The 21517-nt window shown below is 42.9% G+C and overlaps 1 protein-coding gene across 1 annotated transcript in view; it reads right to left on the bottom strand.

Moving 5' to 3' along the window:
• The window catches only part of KDM7A (lysine demethylase 7A), an 83106-nt gene extending 63985 nt beyond the window's left edge, over positions 1-19121 (bottom strand). Inside the window, exon 1 of the mRNA XM_030308560.1 lies at positions 18913-19121. Within this exon, the coding sequence (XP_030164420.1) occupies positions 18913-19106 (194 nt within the window). The 5' untranslated portion in view covers positions 19107-19121. The remainder of the gene's footprint in view (positions 1-18912) is intronic.
• Positions 19122-21517: the final 2396 nt, after the last annotated feature.

The raw sequence follows: 21517 nt of genomic DNA on the forward strand, positions 1-21517 counted from the left end.
GCCAGAGGGTAAGGGATTTTCTATCTTATACTACAGTAGTTAGGGAAAAGATGACAATGAGAAAAAACCTAGAGGAAGTGTGGAACAGACCCTGGGGTATGTGAGGAAAGAATGCTCTGAGTTGAAGTAAAAGCAAATGCAAGGGCCCTGAGGCAAGTCGGCCTGTGTAAGAAACAAGAAAGCAGGGACGCTGTTGGCCAGGAGCAGTGGAGGACATGGTGTTCTTAGAGGCACAGAAGGCTTTTACTCTGGGGGAGATGGGACTCTCTGGAGAGTTCCAAGCAGAAGAGTCACAAGACCTGACTTATATTTTAAAAGTGTCACTCTGGTTCCCATGGCAGCAGAAGGAAGGGGACCAGTTAGAAAGCTACTGCAATAACCTCAATTTATGTAAGGGGAGCGATGTGAAGGGATGAGACCATGAAGGTAAGCCAACGGCGTTCTGCTGGAGAATTTAAAACACAGACTAAGAGAAGAAATAAGGATGACTCCAACGATTCTGGCCTGAACACCCTGAAGGAGAGTTGCCTTTGACAGAGGCCGGGAAGGCTGCAGGAGGAGGAGAGGGCTGACTGGGAAGGGAGCTCTGGGTTCAACTGTGGACACACTAGAGGGCGGGATGACTACTACTACACCTCATCCGAGTAGAGACATAAAGTTGGCAACTACATATTCAAGACTAGGGCTCAGGGGAGAGGTCTCTGAAGGAGATAAAAATTTAGGAATCATCCACATACAGATGAAAGCTGAAGTCACGGATGAGATAAATGCTAGAAAGAGAGAGCTACTGAGGACTAAACCCTGGGATCCTCCAGTGTTAAAAGATCAGGAAGATAAGAAGGACTTGCTGGAGAAAACCCAGCACAAGGATTCCCTGGAAGCCACGGAAGGGGAAGCTCACCAGCAACTTTGACAAGACTGTTGGCACAGAGTGGTAAAGATGAAAGTCCGTCTGGGTTCAGAGAGAATGGGACCTTAATTAGCAAAGAAGAGATAGAGAAAAAGAACAAAAACAAAATTGGAAACAGTGAACATGGACACTTCTTTTGATGAATTTGCTGTAAAGGGAGTAAAGAAATGGGGGCTGCAGATGAAAGGGGAGTGTCAGGTTAAGGATGTTTTTCTTCATTTTTAAAAAATGAAGGTTATATACTACTTGCTAATGAGAAAAAACAATATGGGGTAAGGGGTACAATTATTGAAGCCAGGTCCCTGAACAGATGACAAGGGACAGGATCTAATATACCTAAAGATAATTCCCAATAACTCTGGCAGTTTCCTTTTCTTTCTGGAAAGTTACATTTCCAGAAATTTCCGGAATCTGAAAAGAGATCTCTCCATACTACAGCAAACTTCGGCAACTGTGGCTCACATACAAATGACTGAATACAAGATGTATAGCACTGACCCTTCAAAAACAATGACTAGAATAAAAAGCACTAAAGAGGAAAAAATGTCATTGATTTCAAGAATACATGTTGTTCTGACAAAACAGATATGCTACATGTCCTCATTTAAAGATCCCTTCTTTCCAGTGGGTATGCAGACAGCTTCCAGTGACTCTATACTGACCCAGCTCAGGGTCTACCAAAGTGTAGTTACGCAAACCTGCATCAAGCGGCTTGAGAGCCTCCTAGGAAGATGGTACGTCTGAGCAGCTGATCTTCAAGTCACCCTGTCTTGCTCTCAATGCTAAGGGATATGCTGTGGTTCACAGCAGTTACTCTTACTCGCTGGGCAGGCAAGGCCACCACTAAATCAGGGAGGAATCCAGAGAGCCCCACCCAGCACCACCACCATCGTTAGAAAGGCTGGACAACCTGATGGGATCCAGTTCCCAGATGGCATTACATTGGCAACAGGACACATTCACGAGAACTGAAGGCCAGGACGGCTTGTCCTGCCACTGGGCCTCCTGCTGTATGAAGCCATTCTCATTTGGTTAAGTTCTTCTTCTATCCTTTACTTCCCTTAAAGAAATGTGTATTCTTGGGGCCACCTGGGTGGCTCGGTCGGTTGAGCGTCCAACTTCAGCTCAGGTCACGATCCCAGAGTTCATAGATTCAAGCCCCACTTCTGGGTCTGTGTTGACAGCTCGGAGCCTGGATCCTGCTTTGCATTCTGTGTGTGTGTGTGTGTGTCTCTCTCTCTGCCCCTGTCCCGCTCATGCTCTCACTCTATAAACATTTAAAAAAATTTAGGAAATGTGTATTCTTTCCCTGTGTCTGTAATTACCCTGTCATCAATCACCACCACCCTTCTGTCAATCTTACACATACACATTTTCTGTGATAAAGAGTCTTTATCTCAATACATACATCTTTTCTCACAAAAATTCAAATATGTAGTGAGTACTGCAAACATGCGATTTAACAGACACCTTTGTTCAGGACGAAATTAAATTTAAAAAGCCAAAATCCATTTAAAGCCGTTTCAAAGAAAAATGTTAAATAAATATTGCAGTACACAGATACAGCAGAAACCGTGATGGTGATCAATAAGACGAAAACTCACTGATGTGGTGGAGAGGAAGAGACAGAAAGGGAAGAAAAGTCACCCATATCCTAACGTCACTTGACCTTAAAGTCCTAAAAAGCCATGCCATCATCTTCCTCTGTTCTGTCCAGAGAAACAAAAGGACTTCTCCAAGCATGGAGCTGGTGAAAGAACCATGCAGCAGGCCTGGGGCCAGGCCTAAGGCTGGAAACAAGCACTCTGCGACTGGCAGGAAGTAAGAGAAACTGCCTGGGTCAGGTAACACTCCCGAAGAGACGAGCAGCCCCAACAAGGTGATTCTGAGAAAAAGATGTGCGTGAAAGGCTGTGGATGAACAATTAGAACAAGGGGTTCAAGGAATGAGGACACCGAAAAGAATTTCACATCAGGGGATCCGGTCTCTCCCACCACAGGCTGGATGCCCACAAAGGGAGAGGCAAGAACAAGAAAATTCGGGAGCGGAGGCCAGCACAGGCTACTTGGCATTTGGAAGGTTGGAAAAGCAGGTTTGGGGAAAGAATTCCCTGAGTCAAACAGAAGAGACTCTGCTCTCCCAGTAACCATGGGATCTGATCCTTTGATATACAGAAAATAAGGACAGCCTAGCAAAAAAAAGAAAGTGACTCAAAGAACCAGGCACACAAAAAATCAGCCTTAAAAAAGTACTGAAATAGGGAAGACTCTAAGAGAGAAATATGAGTCATATCTGTGACAAGTTAAATTAAGTAAAAAGACTCAAATTCCTCTAATCTGCAGATGAAACTATTTATACCCCACAATTCCTTCAGAAAGCAATGAAGTAAAAAGGACTGACCACATGTCTCCAATATAGTGTGTGTGATGTGATAGGTGAGGCAGTGTGGGAGCTCACAGAGAAGAGGAAAAACCCATGAACCCACAAAGCAGTTTCTGGGGGGAGAAGGCTCTGATGTGGCCTCCCCAGAAGGCCACAGAAAGTTTCTGACGTCATTGATGGGAACTGGCCAGAAAGCCTCTGCTTCCAGGGTGCCTTGTCCCACACTTTGTCACTTACTAAATTAGGATGCTATCCAAACTCACTCGGTTCTGACTTTTGTTCATGTGGAGTTGTTGGGTTTGTTTTTTGTTGTTGTTGTTTTGTTTTTGCTATTGTTTTTTAAATAGTCTGTGGAGTTCCTGAGCAGTAAGAATATCTCCAGGACCTCCAAGCAGATCCCCAGGACCATTTAATTTTCTTTTTTATATTTGTTAATACTAAAGTATCCATAAAACACTATATAAATCAAAAGGACCACAGTGGACATTATCCCAATTTCTTTGTCAAATAGTAACTGCTTATCTGACAACAGCTTGTGCACATAAAAAAAAAAAAAAAAAAAAAAACACCAAATTGGAGCACCTGGGTGGCTCAGTTGGTTAAGCCTTTGACTTTGCTCAGGTCATGATCTCACAGTTCACGGGATGGAACCCCATGACGGGCTAAGCACTGACAGCATGGAGCCTGCTTAGGATCCTCTCTCTCTGCCCCTCCCCTGCTCATGCTCTCTCTCTCTCTCAAAATAAACAAACATGAATAAAAATTAAAAAAAAAAAAACACCAAATTATCTACAATGGTATAGGTTCTCCCAACTTGAACAAGGTCATAATTTACTGCACATGATGTCAGGCTGTTATGATTGCTAACTGATAAATGGGAATCAATATTAGATATTTGAAATGCCTGTGTTTTGAGCTCAAGGAAAACTATACTTCTAAATTACAAAGGAAGAGAAGTTCTGCACTTCTTCACAAAACATTCTGAAAATGTTTTATTCCCCCTCCCCATAATAGAATACAATTTGGATATGTCGTTGTATGTTCTCTAATATTGATTTTGATGTATTAGAATTAGCTGATGAATGCAACTTACTGCCTTGGTAAATTAGTATGTTAAATTTGCATAGTTAGTAGGGTTAAGCTCACCAAACTTATATTTTAGTATCACTGTTCCTTCTGCTTCCTGGTTGTGCTCAACATTCCCCTTAGAACATAAATTTTAAAATATGACTACAGGGGCGCCCAGCTGGCTCAGGCAGTTAAGCATCTGACTTCAGCTCAGGTCACAGTCCCGTATTTTGTGGGTTCGAGCCCTACATAGGGCTCTCTGCTGTCAGAGCAGAGTCCGCTTTGGATCCTCTGTCCCCCTCTTTCTCTGCCCTTCCCCAGCTTGTTCTCTTTCTCTCTCTCTAAATAAATAAACTTAAAAAAATTTTTTTAAATAAAATATGACTACAGATAAAAAAAATTTAAAAATGTGTAACACTAGGAACTTATCTTAAGGCTACCCAAATGCTTGTCAAGAATAAAGATAAACATACAAAAATAACACATACTACAGCACAGTTAGGTACTAAGAAGAAAAGAAAGAAAAGAAACGGAGAAACCAGATGAAGAATCCATCATCAGAGAACCAGGTTAATTATGGGAAATTCACAGAATGGAATTCTATGCAGCCATTTAAGAAGAATGAGATACCTGTTATGCTGTTACAAAAAGCTCTCCTCAACCTCCAGGATATTTTAATAAATGAAAAAGAGCCAGTACAGGGGCACCTGGGTGGCTCAGTTGGTTAAGCATCCGACTTCAGCTCAGGTCATGATCTCACCGTTCGTGAGTTCAAGCCCCACATCAGGCTCTGTGCTGACAGCCTGGAGCCTGCTTCAGATTCTGTGTCTCACACTCTCTCTCTCTCTCAAAAATAAATAAACATTGGGGCGCCTGGGTGGCGCAGTCGGTTAAGCGTCCGACTTCAGCCAGGTCACGATCTCGCGGTCCGTGAGTTCGAGCCCCGCGTCGGGCTCTGGGCTGATGGCTCAGAGCCTGGAGCCTGCTTCCGATTCTGTGTCTCCCTCTCTCTCTGCCCCTCCCCCGTTCATGCTCTGTCTCTCTCTGTCCCAAAAATAAATAAACGTTGAAAAAAAAAAATTTTTTTTAAAAAAAAATAAATAAACATTAAAAAAAAAAAAAGCACAGTATAGAATCATCTGTACTGTATGATGTCCGCCTTCTTGGATGGTGACTCAAAACCGTCAATGTTGTTTACTGCTGGAGAAGTGAACTGTAGGAAGGAGACAAGAGATTTTCACTTCTCATTTTTTCATCTTTCTATATTGCTTGAATTTCTCACTAGATTTTTTTTGTTTTGTTTTTTTTTAATTACAGGGTATGTGGGGCGCCTGGGTGGCGCAGTCGGTTAAGCGTCCGACTTCAGCCAGGTCACGATCTCGCGGTCCGTGAGTTCGAGCCCCGCGTCGGGCTCTGGGCTGATGGCTCAGAGCCTGGAGCCTGTTTCCGATTCTGTGTCTCCCTCTCTCTCTGCCCCTCCCCCGTTCATGCTCTGTCTCTCTCTGTCCCAAAAATAAATAAACGTTGAAAAAAAAAATTAAAAAAAAAAAATAATTACAGGGTATGTGGTCAAAGGAGATATGAACCCTTTCTTGTATTCATCTTTTTACCTCCCTATATTGCTTAAAGCTGATAAATGTTATACATTAAAATAATTCTTTAACGAATAATCAATAAAGAATGCTAATAAGCCGATTAATTCCAAAACTAGTGATAAAGGGAAAGAAACAGTTAATTCCGCCTCTCCTGTACAAACTGTACCACTAGGTAACCAAAGGGGTAGATAAAGAAAAATCTTCTCTTTACGGAAGTATTCTAACTAGTAAATAAAAAAGAATTACGTAAGTAAATTATCATCATTTTGGAACCACTCATAAATAAATGAATGGATACTGACATTGGTCAATGGCAGTAAACATGACAAAAAGAGAAATCAAACATTTTATGCTTCCTGATGGAAGACTATACCTCCCACTTATAAAATATTCTTTAAATTTATTTATTTATTTATTTTGAAAGAGAGACAGGCAGAGGGAGAGACAGAGAGAGAATCCCAAGCAGGCTCCGCACTGTCAGGACAGAGCCCAATGCAGGGCTTGAACTCATGAACCACGAGATCATGACCTGAGCCAAACTGAACAGTTGGACACTTAACGGACTGAGCCACCCAGGCACCCCTATAAAATATTCTTGAAGGGAAAAAACTGAATCTGATCAAGCTTCTCTAGATTCAACTACCAATTTACAGGAAAGAGAAGAATATGTTAAAAGATGCAGCAGGGATGTAATAAGCAAAATCCAGAAAGTGGAAAACTTTGCAGGATAAAAGAGCACTGTTGACCAAAAACAAATTGCAAGGGGAAAATAAGAGACATGAGGAAAATCTGTAGATGAGGGTTTTCCAAAAGCAGCACTAGTGACACTTAGGGATGGATAATTCTTTCTCGTGGGGGCCGTGCTGTGCACGGATGTTTAACAGCATCCCTGCCCTCTACCTACTCGACTCCAGCAGCAATTCCCCCTCTCTGTCCACCGGCCCCAAACCCCGGTGCCACCAAAAGTGTTTCTAGATATTCCCAAGTATCTTCTGGTGGGGAACAAAACCTATCCAGTTGAGAACTACTGCTACAGATTAAAAGACTTGTGGACTATATTTGGATCCTGATTCAAACAAACAGTAAAAAAAAAGTTAATGACATTTTTGAGACAAGTGAAAATTTGAACAATGACTATTTCATGAAATTAAGGAATTGTCAATTATTTTTAGTTGTGATACGGTATTTTTCTATAAGATGCCTTATCTTACAGATACACATGCTAAAATATTCACAAATGATTTGTCATGAATTTGCTTCAAAATAACTAAATGCAGGGGCGCCTAGCTGGTTCAGTAGAGCATGCAATTCTTGATCTCGGGGTTGTAAGTTCAAGTCCCATGTTTTGAGCGAGAGATTACTTAAAAGTTTTTTTAAATCTTAATACAAAAAATGCAAGGGAAGAGGGAGAGTTCAATGAAACAAGACTGGTCATGAATTGATAATCACTGAAGCATAGTGATGGTTACCTGGGAGCACATTATATTATTCGGTCTACTTTTGTGTATGTTTGAAATCTTCTCTAGAAAAAACAAAAATTAAAGTCAAGACCATCATGGTAACTAGCAGCACTCAGCTGAATGACAAGCCAACCCAGTAACTCAATCTTGGTAACATTCAACTGATTTCCACTAACTATCCCATGAATGTCACTCAGAGGCACTCAAACTAATGCATTAAACACACACACACACACACACACACACACACACACACACACACACACGCTATTCCTCTTTTTCCAAGACAAATTAAAAGAAACTCCCAGGATACTTTAAACCCCGGGGGTTCACAAAACACAGATTAGAAAATGCTGCTTTAGAGATATTCCTGAATCATTAATAATGCTTTAGAGATTCCTATTATATTCATTTAGTTGCTCAGTGTATATCTGTTCCTTTATGTCGCTTCGATTCGTCAATTTTGTTTAATACTAAAAATGACCAAAAGCAGTGGTGTTTTAAAATTTAGATAAGTATAATATTTTTATCTTTCTTTTTAAATATAATTTATTGTCAAATTGGCTTACATACAACACCCAGTGCTTATCCCAACAAGTGCCCTCCTCAATGCCCATCACCCATTTTCCCTCTCCCCACTCCCCCCTCCACCCTCAGTTTGTTCTCTGTACTTAAGAGTCTCCTGTGGTTTGCCTCCCTCTCTCTGTTTGTAACTATATTTTTTCCCCTTCCCTTCCCCCATGGTTTTCTGTTGAGTTTCTCAAGACCCACATAAGAATAATATTTTTAAACTTAGGTACAAAGCATCACAGGAATACAACTTAAATATCCACTAGTGAACACTGTAGTGAAGAATATTTTCCCACAAGGCTATTCTTCCCAGCCAGCCAATGATAAGGTACACTTAAAAATATGTTATGTATATATTAACAGATGTAAGAGGGAAAGCATACGGTTCTCTTCATAGATGCTGAAGAAGTCTTTTGACAAATTCAATATTCATTCACGATAAAAACATTAAAAAAAAAAAACCTAAAGAGACTCTTAATAGGATAAATTATGCCTAAAGCGTATCTAATTTAATGAAGAAACAGAGGCCTTTCCACTAAAATCAAGAACAAAGAAAGGATGTCCACTATCTCCACCACTATTTAATATTGCAAGTGGGATAAGCCTGTACAATTAGATAAGAGAATTCATTTAGAGGCAGAATAGGTATGATAGGAACCTCTAGTGAACTGATAATACAACGAACTCAAACAATTCTTTTAGTAAAATAGCTGGAAATAAAAGTAACTCCCGAAGTCAAATCTTCATATATACAACCAATAACCAATTAGCAAGCAAATGATAGAGAAAAGCCCATTTACAACAGTAACAAAGAAAACAATATATAGGAATAAACTTATAAACTTGCAAAATCTTCAGAAAAAAAAACCATTTAAACGTATCTGATAGTCACATTAAGTAGACCTAAATAAAGAGACATCCCTGTTCTTGGGATTACAATGTCCATTCTCCCTAATTTAGAAAGCCAATGTAATACCAGTAAAATATCAACAAGCCTTTTTTTTTTTAACTTTTAATTTTAATTCCAATTAGTTAACATACAGTGTTATAGTAGTTTCGGGTATACAATGTAGTGATTCAACAACTCCATACATCACCCAATGCTCATCACAACAAGGGCACTCCTTAAATCCCCATCACCTATTTAATCTATCCACCCTCCTCCGGTAACCATCAGTTGTCTATAATTAAGAGTCTGTTTCTTGCTTTCAAATAATCAACAAGCTTTTAATTAAATTAGACAAGTTGCTACTGAAGTTCATATGGAAAAATACACCCCCAAGAATAGCCAGAAAAACACTGAAAATAACTAACTGCAAGGCTGGGACTGGTGTTACCAGACTTTAAAACATACAATAAAAGCCATACTTAAAAGTATGGTAGTGGTATAAGAGTAGATAAACAGATCAGCGGAAAATAACAGAAAGGGGAGAAACTGATTCACATATATAGAGAATTTCAATATCTGATAAAGGTAGCATGTCAAATTACCGGGGCAAATAAGAACTTTTCTTTTTTCTTTTTTTTTTTTTTAAACATTTATTTATTTTTGAGACAGAGAGAGAGAGAGAGAGAGCATGAACGGGGGAGGGTCAGAGGAAGAGGGAGACACAGAATCCGCAACAGGCTCCAGGCTCTGAGCTGTCAGCACAGAGCCCGACGCGGGGCTCGAACTCACGGACCGCAGGATCATGACCTGAGCCGAAGTCGGCCGCTTAACCGACTGAGCCACCCAGGCGCCCCAAGAACTTTTCAATAAATAGTGCTGCGACAGGAAAATTTATTTAGAAAAAAATAAAACTATATCCCTATTTCATACCATATACAAGAATAACTTCCAAATGTATTAGGGATCTAAATGTAAAAGAACACAGAACCATACAAGTTCTCAAAGAAAACCGTTAAAATCCTTTTTAACCTTGGGGTAGAGAAAAGCTTGCTAATTATGACTCAAAATCCAGAACCAATAAAAGACTGGTAAATAAGACTATATTTGTGATGTGTGTGTGTGTGTGTGTGTGTGTGTGTGTGTGTGTGTATTCATTTGCATGGCATAAAAAACATCACCACAGGCAAAATTATAAAAATAACTATGACCATGGAAGGAATATTTACATATGCCACAAAGGGCTAACATTCCTAAAATGTAAAGAGCTCCAAAAACCTGACAGAGTCAGAAAAAGTTATAAACAATCTTCAAAAAAAGAAAATGCCCTCAAACATATGAAATGTTGTTTAAACTCATTTATAATTAGGGAAACACACAGAGATACTATTTTTCACCTATCAGATTGGCAAAGATTAAAAAACATGACAACATTCTGATGGCAAGAACATGGGGAAAGATGCACTCTCATATCCTGCTGGTGGAACTGCAAAATGGTGCAACAATTCTGGAGGGAAATCTGGTAATCTTAACAAACAATATATGCACTTATCTTTTGACCAAGTAAACCTACTTCTGCTAATCTAACCTGAATATACCTCCAACAATATGAAAATACATCTGCACAAGGTTATACTTTTTTGGTAGCCATTTGTAATCACAAAATACTATAAACAATCTAACTGCCCATATACAAGAGAATGGATGAATAAAACAGGGAACATCCACACAAAGGAGTACTACACAGCTGTTAAAAAGAATAAGGAAGAGCTCTATGAACAGACACGGGATGATTTCCAGTATGTATTCTTAAGTGAAAAAAAACAAAGAATACTCATCATAAGCCACCCCGTGTGTAAAGGAAATAGATACAAGAAAATACACATTAGGGGCGCCTGGGTGGCGCAGTCGGTTAAGCGTCCGACTTCAGCCAGGTCACAATCTCGCGGTGCGTGAGTTCCAGCCCCGCGTCGGGCTCTGGGCTGATGGCTCAGAGCCTGGAGCCTGTTTCCGATTCTGTGTCTCCCTCTCTCTCTGCCCCTCCCCCGTTCATGCTCTGTCTCTCTCTGTCCCAAAAATAAATAAACGTTGAAAAAAAAAATTAAAAAAAAAAAAGAAAATACACATTAATCTTCCCACATTTTGTGGGAAAACAAAAACTCCACAACGGATAAATCAGAAACTAAAGAGAGGTAGCTGGAAAAGAGATGCAAAGGTACTGGAGAGATGAACAGGGTGTGAGCCTTCTGAGTAGACCTTTTCACGTAACTCCGACTTCTCAGAATCATGGTAATACTTTACATACTCAAAGTATAAACCAACAATTAAACCAACCAGGATGTGGGAGGAAACCAAAATCCAACACAAATAGTAACGTATAAACCCAACTGTATTACAAATAAATGACATGACACACTAAATTGGGGGATAAAAGAACAGAACCTAAGTGTGGAAAACAGTGTTTGACTAGATGTTATAGATAGCTAGAAAGTATAGGCTAGATATTATAGATACATATTTGGTATTATAAAGCTAAAGATATTGTAGGTATAAGGCTAAAAACAAAAAGAACCACAAACAAATGCTATAATTTAGTTAGTAAATCTATTACAACAGTGTAGTATAGCAATTCTAGAACTACTTTATGTACATACTAGGATGGAAGAAAACATAACTATATTGCAGATAATAAGAGCTAGACTGTCCAACCCACTGCTGGACAAAAAAGTTAAAAGTAAGGAAAGGGAGAAGGCTAAACTGAACTCTGTAGTATTAGATTAGCATCAAAGTTATGATTATGAAAACTCGTAGGTTTTAAAACATACAGATAGATGGAACAGAAACAAATACAGTTGTGTATGCATAATAAATTTCCTAGCTTTGTCATGGAGAACGCCTACAAGCAAAAAGCCCATCTAATGCCAGACCTTCGTTTCTAAAAACCAGTCTCCAATAAAAGGAACCAGGACTCACAGAAACACACACAAAAATCATCCAAGTTTCTATTAATTCACACCATAATTAATGGAAAAGTATAATACTAATAATATTAATGGAAAAGTAAACAATCACTATAGTAACAAAATGTCACTTCCAAAAAGAATCAGAAACTTGGTAGCAGCTGCAAGATCAACACTGGTCAACTGTTCAAAAGCTGTGCAAATTATTGTGGGGTTTGAATTGCTCAAACCAAGTAAAGCTTGCTTTATAATCAAATTCCTCTACACCTGTTCCATTATTCTTAAATCCTCATTTCAGATCAAATATAAAGGCATTCTTCCCCTTGGATATTCAGTAAAATCAATTTCATACCTAAGAACACAGGATATGAGAGCATACCAAGCAGAAATCTTCCCCAAACTGAGAGTTAAAAAAGAAAAAAAAGAAAAAAAAAAAAGTTGATGAGAGAACTATGTCACTGCCTCCAAGCAGCCTGAGATGACTCCCACATCAAAACAGATTTTGTTCAATAGCAAAATCAAGTACACATATATTCAATTTTATAAGTCAAACACATGAAAAGAATGCTCATATATTTTCTTATGATAAACTGTCATCTCAAAAAGAAAGTGGCGGGGCGGGGGGGGGGGGGTGGGCTTCTGGGTGGCTCAGTTGGTTAAGCATCTGACTCTTGATATCAGCTCAGGTCATGGTCTCACAGTTCTTGATTTCAAGCCCTGAGTCAGGCACCGCACTGACAGCTTGGGGCCCACTTGGGATTCTCTCTCCCTCCCTTTATCCCTACCCCCCCACACACACACTCATTCGCATGCATGCTCACTCTCCCTCAAAATAAATAAATAAAACTTTGGAAAAAAAAGATATTGATAAGTTCCTCAAATGGGCTTTTCGTTTTCTTATAGGGAAATACACGTTCACCTAGTAAGTTTATGTCGTAACACTAAAAGTAATTTCACCTTTAAGAAGATATATAAAATAAATTTTAAAAATAATTTTTATCCCTAATGTAAAAAGTAATAAAGTAACAAGAAATAAAGAAGTAAATAAAAATAAGAAACCCATTATAACAAGCATGAAAACAAAGTTATAAAACTTCTCAAATATTTTATAAGTGCTACTCCCAAAGCAGTTATGACCATTTTTAATATATTCATGCCAAAGACAATAACTTAATAAAGAACAAAAACAAAAGTACAATGTTTATAGATGTATCTCTCTGGAAACTGTTGCATCTATTCCACCAATGCCCCCCCTCACCCCATCCCAGGATAAAGGCAGACTAGGGGGAAGAAACCCAATACCGCCCACTACTGGTCAAGAGAGCGAGCTCAGGAGTCAGCTCACCTGAATTCAGATGCTAGCTCTAAGACCTTCTAGCTTTGGACGCTGGAAGAGTTAGTAACCTCTCTAACCCTCAGATCCCATCTGTAAAATAAGGATAACAATAACCCTTACCCAGCAAGGTGACTATGAGAAATAGATGAGCTAATTAATACATCTAACACAACAGTGCCTAGCACTTGGTATAAAGCATTCAATAGTGTCTGAGTGAATTCCAGGACTCTGATGACTTCAGGTGAGGACCTGAGAAACTGCTACCAAATAGCACTATTGTAGATAAAATTTTTCTTTTCTCGTAAACGAAGCTTTTCATTCATTCTTTTATGACATCTGAAAATTACCAAAACTGATTCCAACTTTTAAAGTCCTCTCACCTGGATGATTACAACAGCCGTCTTCCTGGTCGGCCTGTCACCTTTGCCTCTCTGTCTATTCTCCACATAGCAGCCAGAACGAAGCTTTTAAAGGTTAAGTCAAATCGTTTACTCCTCTATTCAAAATATACCTGAGCAAAATCAAAAATATTCTTGTGTTCAAATGTCTCCTCAAGGCCTTCCATAATCACACCACATAAAAGCGGCCTTTTATACTACTTCCCAGCCTTTCTTTTTTTCCTTGGTCAATTTCCTTTTCTTTTGTAATATATACTTATCTATCTTCCCCCACTAGAATATAAGTTACAAGAGAGCAAGGAACATCTTCTTCATTGCTATACTCCTAGCACCAAGAACAGCACCACGCATACCACAAACCCCGAGCCAAAGCCAACATCATACTTAACAATAAAACACAGGCGGCAATCCCATTAAAGACGGGGACAAGAAAAAAAATCGCAAAATACCATACATCAGCTACCAAATTGGCAAATTATTAACTTTTTAAATTTTGAAGTACACTTCAACAATAAAATCGTTTTTAAAAAGTCTCCAGTGCAGGGGGCGCCTGGGTGGTGCAGTTGGTTGAGCAGCTGATTCTTGACTTCATCTCAGGTCATGATCCCAGGGTCATGGGATAGAACCCTAAGTTGGGCTCCACGCTGAGCTCAGAGCCTGTCTAAGATTCTGTCTCTTTCTCCCTCTGCCCCTCACTCATGTGCATGTGCGCTCTCTCTCTCTCTCTCAAGTTTAAAAAAAAAAAAAAGAAAGGCAATTATTTAGGGGAGCCCAAGGGGCTCAGTCGGTTAAGCATCCGACTTCAGCTCAGGTCATGATCTCCGAGTTAGTTGGTGGATTCGAGCCCTACACTGGGCAGGCTCTGCCCTTGACAATGTGGAGCCTGCCCAGTATATATTCATTCATTCATTCATTCATTCATTCATTCATTCATTCATATTCTCTCCCTCCCTCTCTCCCTTCCTCTCTCTCTCAAAATAAGTAAACTTAAAAAGAAAGATCTCCAGTGCACATACATCTCAGTGAATTTTTACAATTGCGTACATTTATGTAACCACCACCCAAGATCAAGATACACAACATTTCCTGAACTTCAGAAGCTCTCCTGGTTGGGTCTCCTCTCAGTAAATAGCCCCAGAGAGGTAAGCACCAGTCTGACTTCTCTCACCCAACTACTCCTGTACTTGAACTTCATATAACTAGGTTCAAACAGTAGTCGCTTTTGTGCCTGGCTTCTTTTATTCAACTTTGTATCTGTGACATTTGCCCATGTTATTGCATGCATCAATAGTGCATTCCTTTTTTAATCATTGGGTAGCACTCTGTCTTATGAATATACCACAATTTATCAAATCCACTGTTGATGACATTCAGGCTGTTTCAGTTTGGAGATAATATGAATAGTACAGCTGCAAACAATCTTCGGTATGTCTTCTGGTGGAAATATTATCTGCAGACTGGCAACATGTTTGATTGGTTCTGGGGGAAGGGTTTAATAATACTTTAGACTATGGATGACACAGGGAACTAGAAGTGGGCAGTGCTGGTGAGAGTCTAAACTGGAATAACCTTTCTGGAGGACAATGTGGCAACAGGCACCAGAAGCTTGAAAAGATCTGTGCCCTGAGACTAATAATTCTACTTCAAGGAAATTTCTTATTGGATACTTACAAGTGCCAGACTTCTAAGTGTTTTGCATGTATTAACGCATGTGATTTATTCTATGGACATATTAGAAATGCTCACAATGGTTTAGAAGGATGTCAACCATCCATCATTAGGAATTGCAAGTAGTAGCAGTAAATAAGGTAAAAAACTAAAAGGGGAATGATGTGAAAACATATTGTACCTCTATGAAATTAAACATTATGCAGCCACTGAAACTGTTTTTAAAGAACATTACAGACACAGGAAAAAATATATGTTAGCAAAGTTAACAGTGGAATGAATAAAATGAATTCCAGTTTTTTAAATCTATGCATATACCTTAAATGTTAAAATAGTGGTAATCCCTGGAAGACATGGGTACTTTCGTATTCTTGATATTTTTCTGTACTCCCCATTTTTTCTATATTGATTTTGTCAATCAAAGAGAATACAACACTAAAAGGACTAGTAAACAAAGGTGTTTACATTCTTATGGGGAGACAGAAGATATAATCCAATTTAATTAGGGCAGTGACGCAGTTTTGTATAGGATGAAATTAAGAGTACTATGTGAAAGACCTCTAGCCTAGAGATTAGGGGGTGAGACATTATCAGGAAAGATCTCCATTGTCTTACTTCCACCAAGGACTCCCGAGAGGAAGAACTCCATCTCTAGGCTGGAAGGAACCTTCATTAGAAAATCCTGTTAATTCTTCAGCTCACCATCCTTAGGATATCAATTACACATTGTACCCTGGCAAGTGTTCTTTTCCCCGCCCACTTAGAAAAAAGGCTTAGCCAGAGGAGGAGTGAAAGAATTCCTGAACACCAAGGATACGGTAGTTCAACAGCTTCAAACGTGGAGGAAGCTGGTTCCACCCACTCTGCAGCCTGGCTGAAATGCATGAAGGAAGGGCCTCTCTTTCCCTGTCAGGCTAAATGAGGGCAAAAACTTTTCAGATTTCCTGATGTCAGAAACTCCAGATAGAGTAAACTCAAATTTATACCAAAACACTGATCCCTTGAGTTCAAAAAATTCTTCTACTTGAAGAAATAAAATCATCAAAAAATTATCCTGGTAAAGGTAATTCTCTGTATCAGCCCTCCCACTCCCTCCTCCTCTGCAGACAGACCACCCCTGGAAACCAAAAGAAAGCGGAGCATGAAGATTAAAACTGTACCTTAGTATTTGAGTGGCCAATTCTCACTTCAGCAAATGATATTTGTTTAATAATTAATACATAAAGAATATTTTGAGGTGTTCAAGAAAACCACCACTCATTTTTATGATACAATAAACATTATCTTCTCAAATGTTGCCAAATTACCCATACTTGATTAAGAAATTTGCTAAGAAGATGTTGCTTTTGCATGGCAGGGCGTTATTACTAAATTTTCTAACTTGTGACATCTAAACCACATTAAAATTCTCAAGGACTGCTGGTCAAAAAACAAAACAAAACATTTCAGAGTCACTTCCACAGATATGAAATCACACAAATTTATGTGATAAATTTATGTTTTGGTCTCACTCTCCCTCCTTCAATATATGCCCTCTTTATTTTCCCTTCAAACTTCTGTTTTCAAATTTATACTTAAATGTCACAAAATTCTCCATAACCTACCTGCAGCTTTTCATGGCTATAGTATTAAATTGCCTAAATTAAGATTTAAGAAAATTCTAGTCTAAAATTTATTAATGTATCACATCTCTACATCACACAATAGAACAAATTTCTTATGCAGCTAAAATAGTTTTTTGAAAAAAGTAACTATTTACATAATCACCAGGGATCCTGGTTTTATTCTATATGTAACCTAGATTTTTGGATAATCTACTCCGGTTGCCTAGAATATGTTATGGGAACAGAGGATATAGAAATAGAACTGGCAAAATTTGGTATGTTCAAATTTCGGCTTTACATATAATCAAAATACAGAAAAAAATCGCTTTGGAATAATAAAAAAAGAACGTTGGATAATTTATTCTTAATTACATGTTCCAAAGTTGTAATAATATTCCCTTAGCATAGACCAGACTGTGAAAGATTACCTGATATACAAAATTAAGACGCTGTCCCTCTTTTACAGTGACAATTTGGCAGGGGAGGGGGGGTGGTCATTGTTGTCGCCGTCAGAATTGTGCAACCTGATTAAATAAAACTACTTGAAGATTAAGTAAAACTAACTGTACCTAGCTCTAAACACTGTAAAGAACGCTGTAACAGAAGCGGTTTTCTCTCCCAGGGCCAGTAGAGGGAGACTAAGACATCTGGCCTGGTCGTGCAGTGTTTCTGTAAAATTGGGGAGGGGGAGCGGAGGCTGTATTTAAATGTCCTGCTGTCAATCAAAGGACACTTCCTACAATCACAGTCACCATATCTGCTATTAGCCGTGAGCGTACTCTCGCTAAGATACAACACCAAACGGTGCTCGCGTAACCTGCTTCACCTAAAGGTGACCGCAGGCTTTGCCACAACACCCAAATAAGGACTTTGGGAGCCCAACCCCAACTAGTTTCTTTGTTTAAATGCCTGCGAATCCCTCCCACGCCGGAGTCAAGAGGCTGTGGCGCCGCCCTTTATTAGCCTCACACTTTGATTACAAAACACACGAGTCGACGGCTTGGCGGCGGAGGCGGCCCGAGCTCTCACAAACGTCAAACCCGAAACGCAGGCGGCTGCGGAGGCAGAGGGCGACTCTCGCCGCCCCCGCCACCCGACCCAAAGTGCCCACCGGCCGGCCAAAGTTCGCCCGCACCAGGCCCCCCGGATGCGAGCCCCCGGCCGTCCGGGTGTCGCCGGCCCCTTCGGCGACGGGAAATTTCACTCTTTGTAAAGTTTGAGCTGCGGCGCGGGGGCGACTCAGGGGGTTGGGGACCAGAGGCTGTCGTTCGGGCCCCGCTGACCACTCCACCCCCGCCAGGACCGGGTGTGCTGGGGTGGCGGGTGGGGGGCACGGTCAGAGCCGACCTGCCGCCCCGCCCGGGACCCCCGGCCCCAAACTTCCGACTGGCATCTTTTAAGTCCCCGAGAGTGCCTCATCTGTTGCTCTGTTTACTCCTCGGAGCCTCGCCGGGCTGGCGCTGCCGACGCCCCCGTCCCAGTGTCCCGCGGCCGAGGAAGTTTGATAAAGACCGGGGAAGGGGGCGCGACGGGGACCGCGGAGGGGGAGGGGAAGAGGGCAAATTCTGGAGACCCTGAGCTGGGGCGAGCCGGTCGCCGCCCGGAAGGAAGGCGCTGCGGCCAGCCGAGCAGGGCGGCCGGCCGGGCGGCGACTCCGGGCCGGAGCCCCGGGCGGGCGGGGCGGCGGCCGGGCTGCGGGCGCCGCGAGGGGCGGCGGGCCCCGCCGGCGCTCCGCCCGCCGCCTCCGCCGGCGCCTGCCCCGGCCCGCGTCCCCTCGCCCCGGTCTCCCCCTGCCAACTTCTCGGCCGGCCCCCTTTGTTCCCGTTTGTTGTGGCGACTCTTCTCCCGGCCGGGAGATCCCACCAGCCCCCCTCAGCCCGCCCGGCGCCCGGCGAGCCCGGGGCCCCGCGCGCCCCGCTGCCCGGGCCGGGGGCTCGGAGCTGGGGCCCCTCGGCGCTCGGCGCCGCGGCCGGGCGGAGGGGGGCGCGGGGCGGCCGGCGCGGCGGCGGCGGCGGCGGTTGGCCCGTGGCCGTCCGCGGCGGCGGCGGCGGCGGGGCTGGAGGGGGTTTATTTACCTGCCGTGGAACCAGTCCTTGCAGATATCGCACTCGATCATGAAGCGGTTCACGTCGTACGGCTGCCGGCACACACAGTACACCGGCGGGGGCGGCGGGGGCGCCGAGGCCCGGCCCGGAGCCGCCACCGACACGGCTGCCGCGGCGGCTCCAGCTGCTGCTCCCGCGGCCACCGCCGCCGCCGCTCCGGCCATCTTTAAAAAACACACACACGCTCGCTCGCTGCTCCGCTCGCCGACTGGAGCGAGCGCAGCCGCCAGCCAGCGCCGCCTCCTGCAGCAGCCGGAGCAGCAGCCGCGGCGGCTGCGGCGGCGGCGGCGCCTCAGTGCGCGCGCGCGAGGTCGCTGCCGGGGCCTGGGGGCGGGCGGCGGCGCGCGCACGACGCGCGAGGCTCCGGCCCGGCTCCTTCCGGCGCTCCGCGCGGGGCCGTGCGTCTCGCGCACGTCGTCCCGCCGCCGGCGCGCGCGCCCCGCTCCCCTCGCGTCGGCCGGGCGGGGGCGCTAGGGGGGGGGGGGCACCCGCTGAAGGGCACTCGGGGCGGGGGAGGCGGAGGGAGGCAGAGGCTCCCTGAGGACACGCGCGGCGGCGCAGGGAGCGCGGCCACAGGAGGAGGACGGCGGGAGCGTGCGAAAAGCCGGCTTCGGCGTTTCTGAGTGCGAGCTGAGGCCGGGGAAGTTCCTGCGCAGTGGAGAGCGGCACACGCTGCGTCTGTGCGCCGGGAAGGGAAACCGAGGAAGTTAGAGCCCCGCCAGGGCCACCTCCCGACGAGGGGAGAATCCTTAGGCAATTAGCAGCCTCCCTGCGACCTTTGCGGGCCGGAGCCGAGGGTTTAACAGCACGCCGAGCCCTGCCGAGGTGCCCGAGTGTGCTGGGGAGTTCCTGAGACCCGAAAACGTCCCACTCCAATTCCCACCGACCAGCTAGGGAATTAGTGTTGATGGAGCCGCTGATAGGTGAAGGAGGTGGTTCTCAAGAGGAATTCATTAATGTCAGCGAGCCGAGAGGGACCAGCGTGAAGTGTGCTGGGTGGAGAAAGGACTGCAAAGGACTCTGGCGTGTTATAAATAACACGACGTAGATGCGAATGCTTTCGAGTCCCAAGTTCGGAAGACAGGGATAAAATTCTAAATGACAGTGACACCTCGGGAAAGGAATACTACAAAAAAAAAAAAAAAAACAGACAATACGGTACCTGGCGCGTAACAGGCCATTAATAAATATTTTTGAATGAAAGGTGAGATTGATAAGAATAAAAACAGCTAACAAGTACTGAATAGAGAAAGAATGCTTTGGAATCATAACTACGCGAATTGGAAGGCACGTTAAGGATTATTGAATCAGATATTTGTAGCTGAATTTCGTAGTAATTTCTATCATGGGGAAAGCCCTATGGCTCCCATCTCAGCCAGCCCGACAGAGAATCGCAGATCCAACCTACTTTTTACAACCGAGGAAAGTGAGTAATTTGCCTGAAGTCTCACCGATCCGAGCTAGAGCTAAACTTTCAGTTTCTTGATTATGCGCCAATCCTTTTTCTTCCACACCACTACCTGGCACGTATTTTGCAGGCAAAGAAACACCTGGAAATCAGAGTTCACCACAAAGTGAATGCGTTCGAAACATTTATACCGGAGAAAAAGGAAAAAAGTTACTGTAATTTTGGCATATGTCTAGAGGCATCATGGAGTGGAAGCCCCACACTCAGACCTTACGTATGTATAAGCTGTGCAACATTGGGCGAGTCACTCCATTTCTCTTCAACTAGATCCCTTGGAGATATGTCCAAAGAAAAATTATGGATAATAATACTACCTCACAGAGTTTTCATAACAAGCAAAAGAGATCATGTATTTTTAAATTTGTTTTCATGTTTACTTATTTTTGAAAGGCAGACACGGAGCACGAGCGGGGGAGGGGCAGTGAGAGGGAGACATAGAATCCGAAGCAGGTTCCAGGCTCTGAGCGATCAGCACAGAGCCCCCACGAACTGGGAGATCACCACCTGAGCCGAGGTTGGATGCTTAACTGACTGAGCCACCCAGGGTCTGCCAGATAATGTATTTTTAAAAGTACATTGTAGAGGATGTGTGTTGTTAGGGGAGAGCACAGCCGAGTGTAAGGGAAGGAGAGGCAGCCAGAGCTGTCATGTTGGATTTGGGGTAAGAAGGGCATCCACACAGGGAACTGGTCCGGTGCAGGGTGCTCTCCTCTCCCTGCTGAGGGGCTATCTGACCTTGGGAAATCAGCCTGGGTAGGTTGAAGAGAGCAGCCAAGCAGAAGAGGGGTCAGTATTGGTGGTGGGAGATTGGTTATATATAAGAGTATTGATCCAATAAGTAAATAAGGGAAATGGGAATCATATGTCTCACTATTAAGGAAGAGAGTTACAAATATATGGAAAGAAAACTAGAATGAGCCTTTTGGTAGCGGACTGACAATGGAGGTGTCAATTATTTATATAGGTGTTTAAGTAGTATATACTCTGTCGACACTGAGAGAGAGTAGTGACAAAACAAAACAATGAGTACATCTAGTCCAGATTTTGGCTGCTTCTTTTTTTTTTTTTTTTAATGTTTATTTAATTTTGAGAGAGAGAGAGAGAGAG

This window comes from Lynx canadensis, chromosome A2, assembly GCF_007474595.2.
Source record: "Lynx canadensis isolate LIC74 chromosome A2, mLynCan4.pri.v2, whole genome shotgun sequence".
Lineage (NCBI taxonomy): Eukaryota > Metazoa > Chordata > Mammalia > Carnivora > Felidae > Lynx > Lynx canadensis.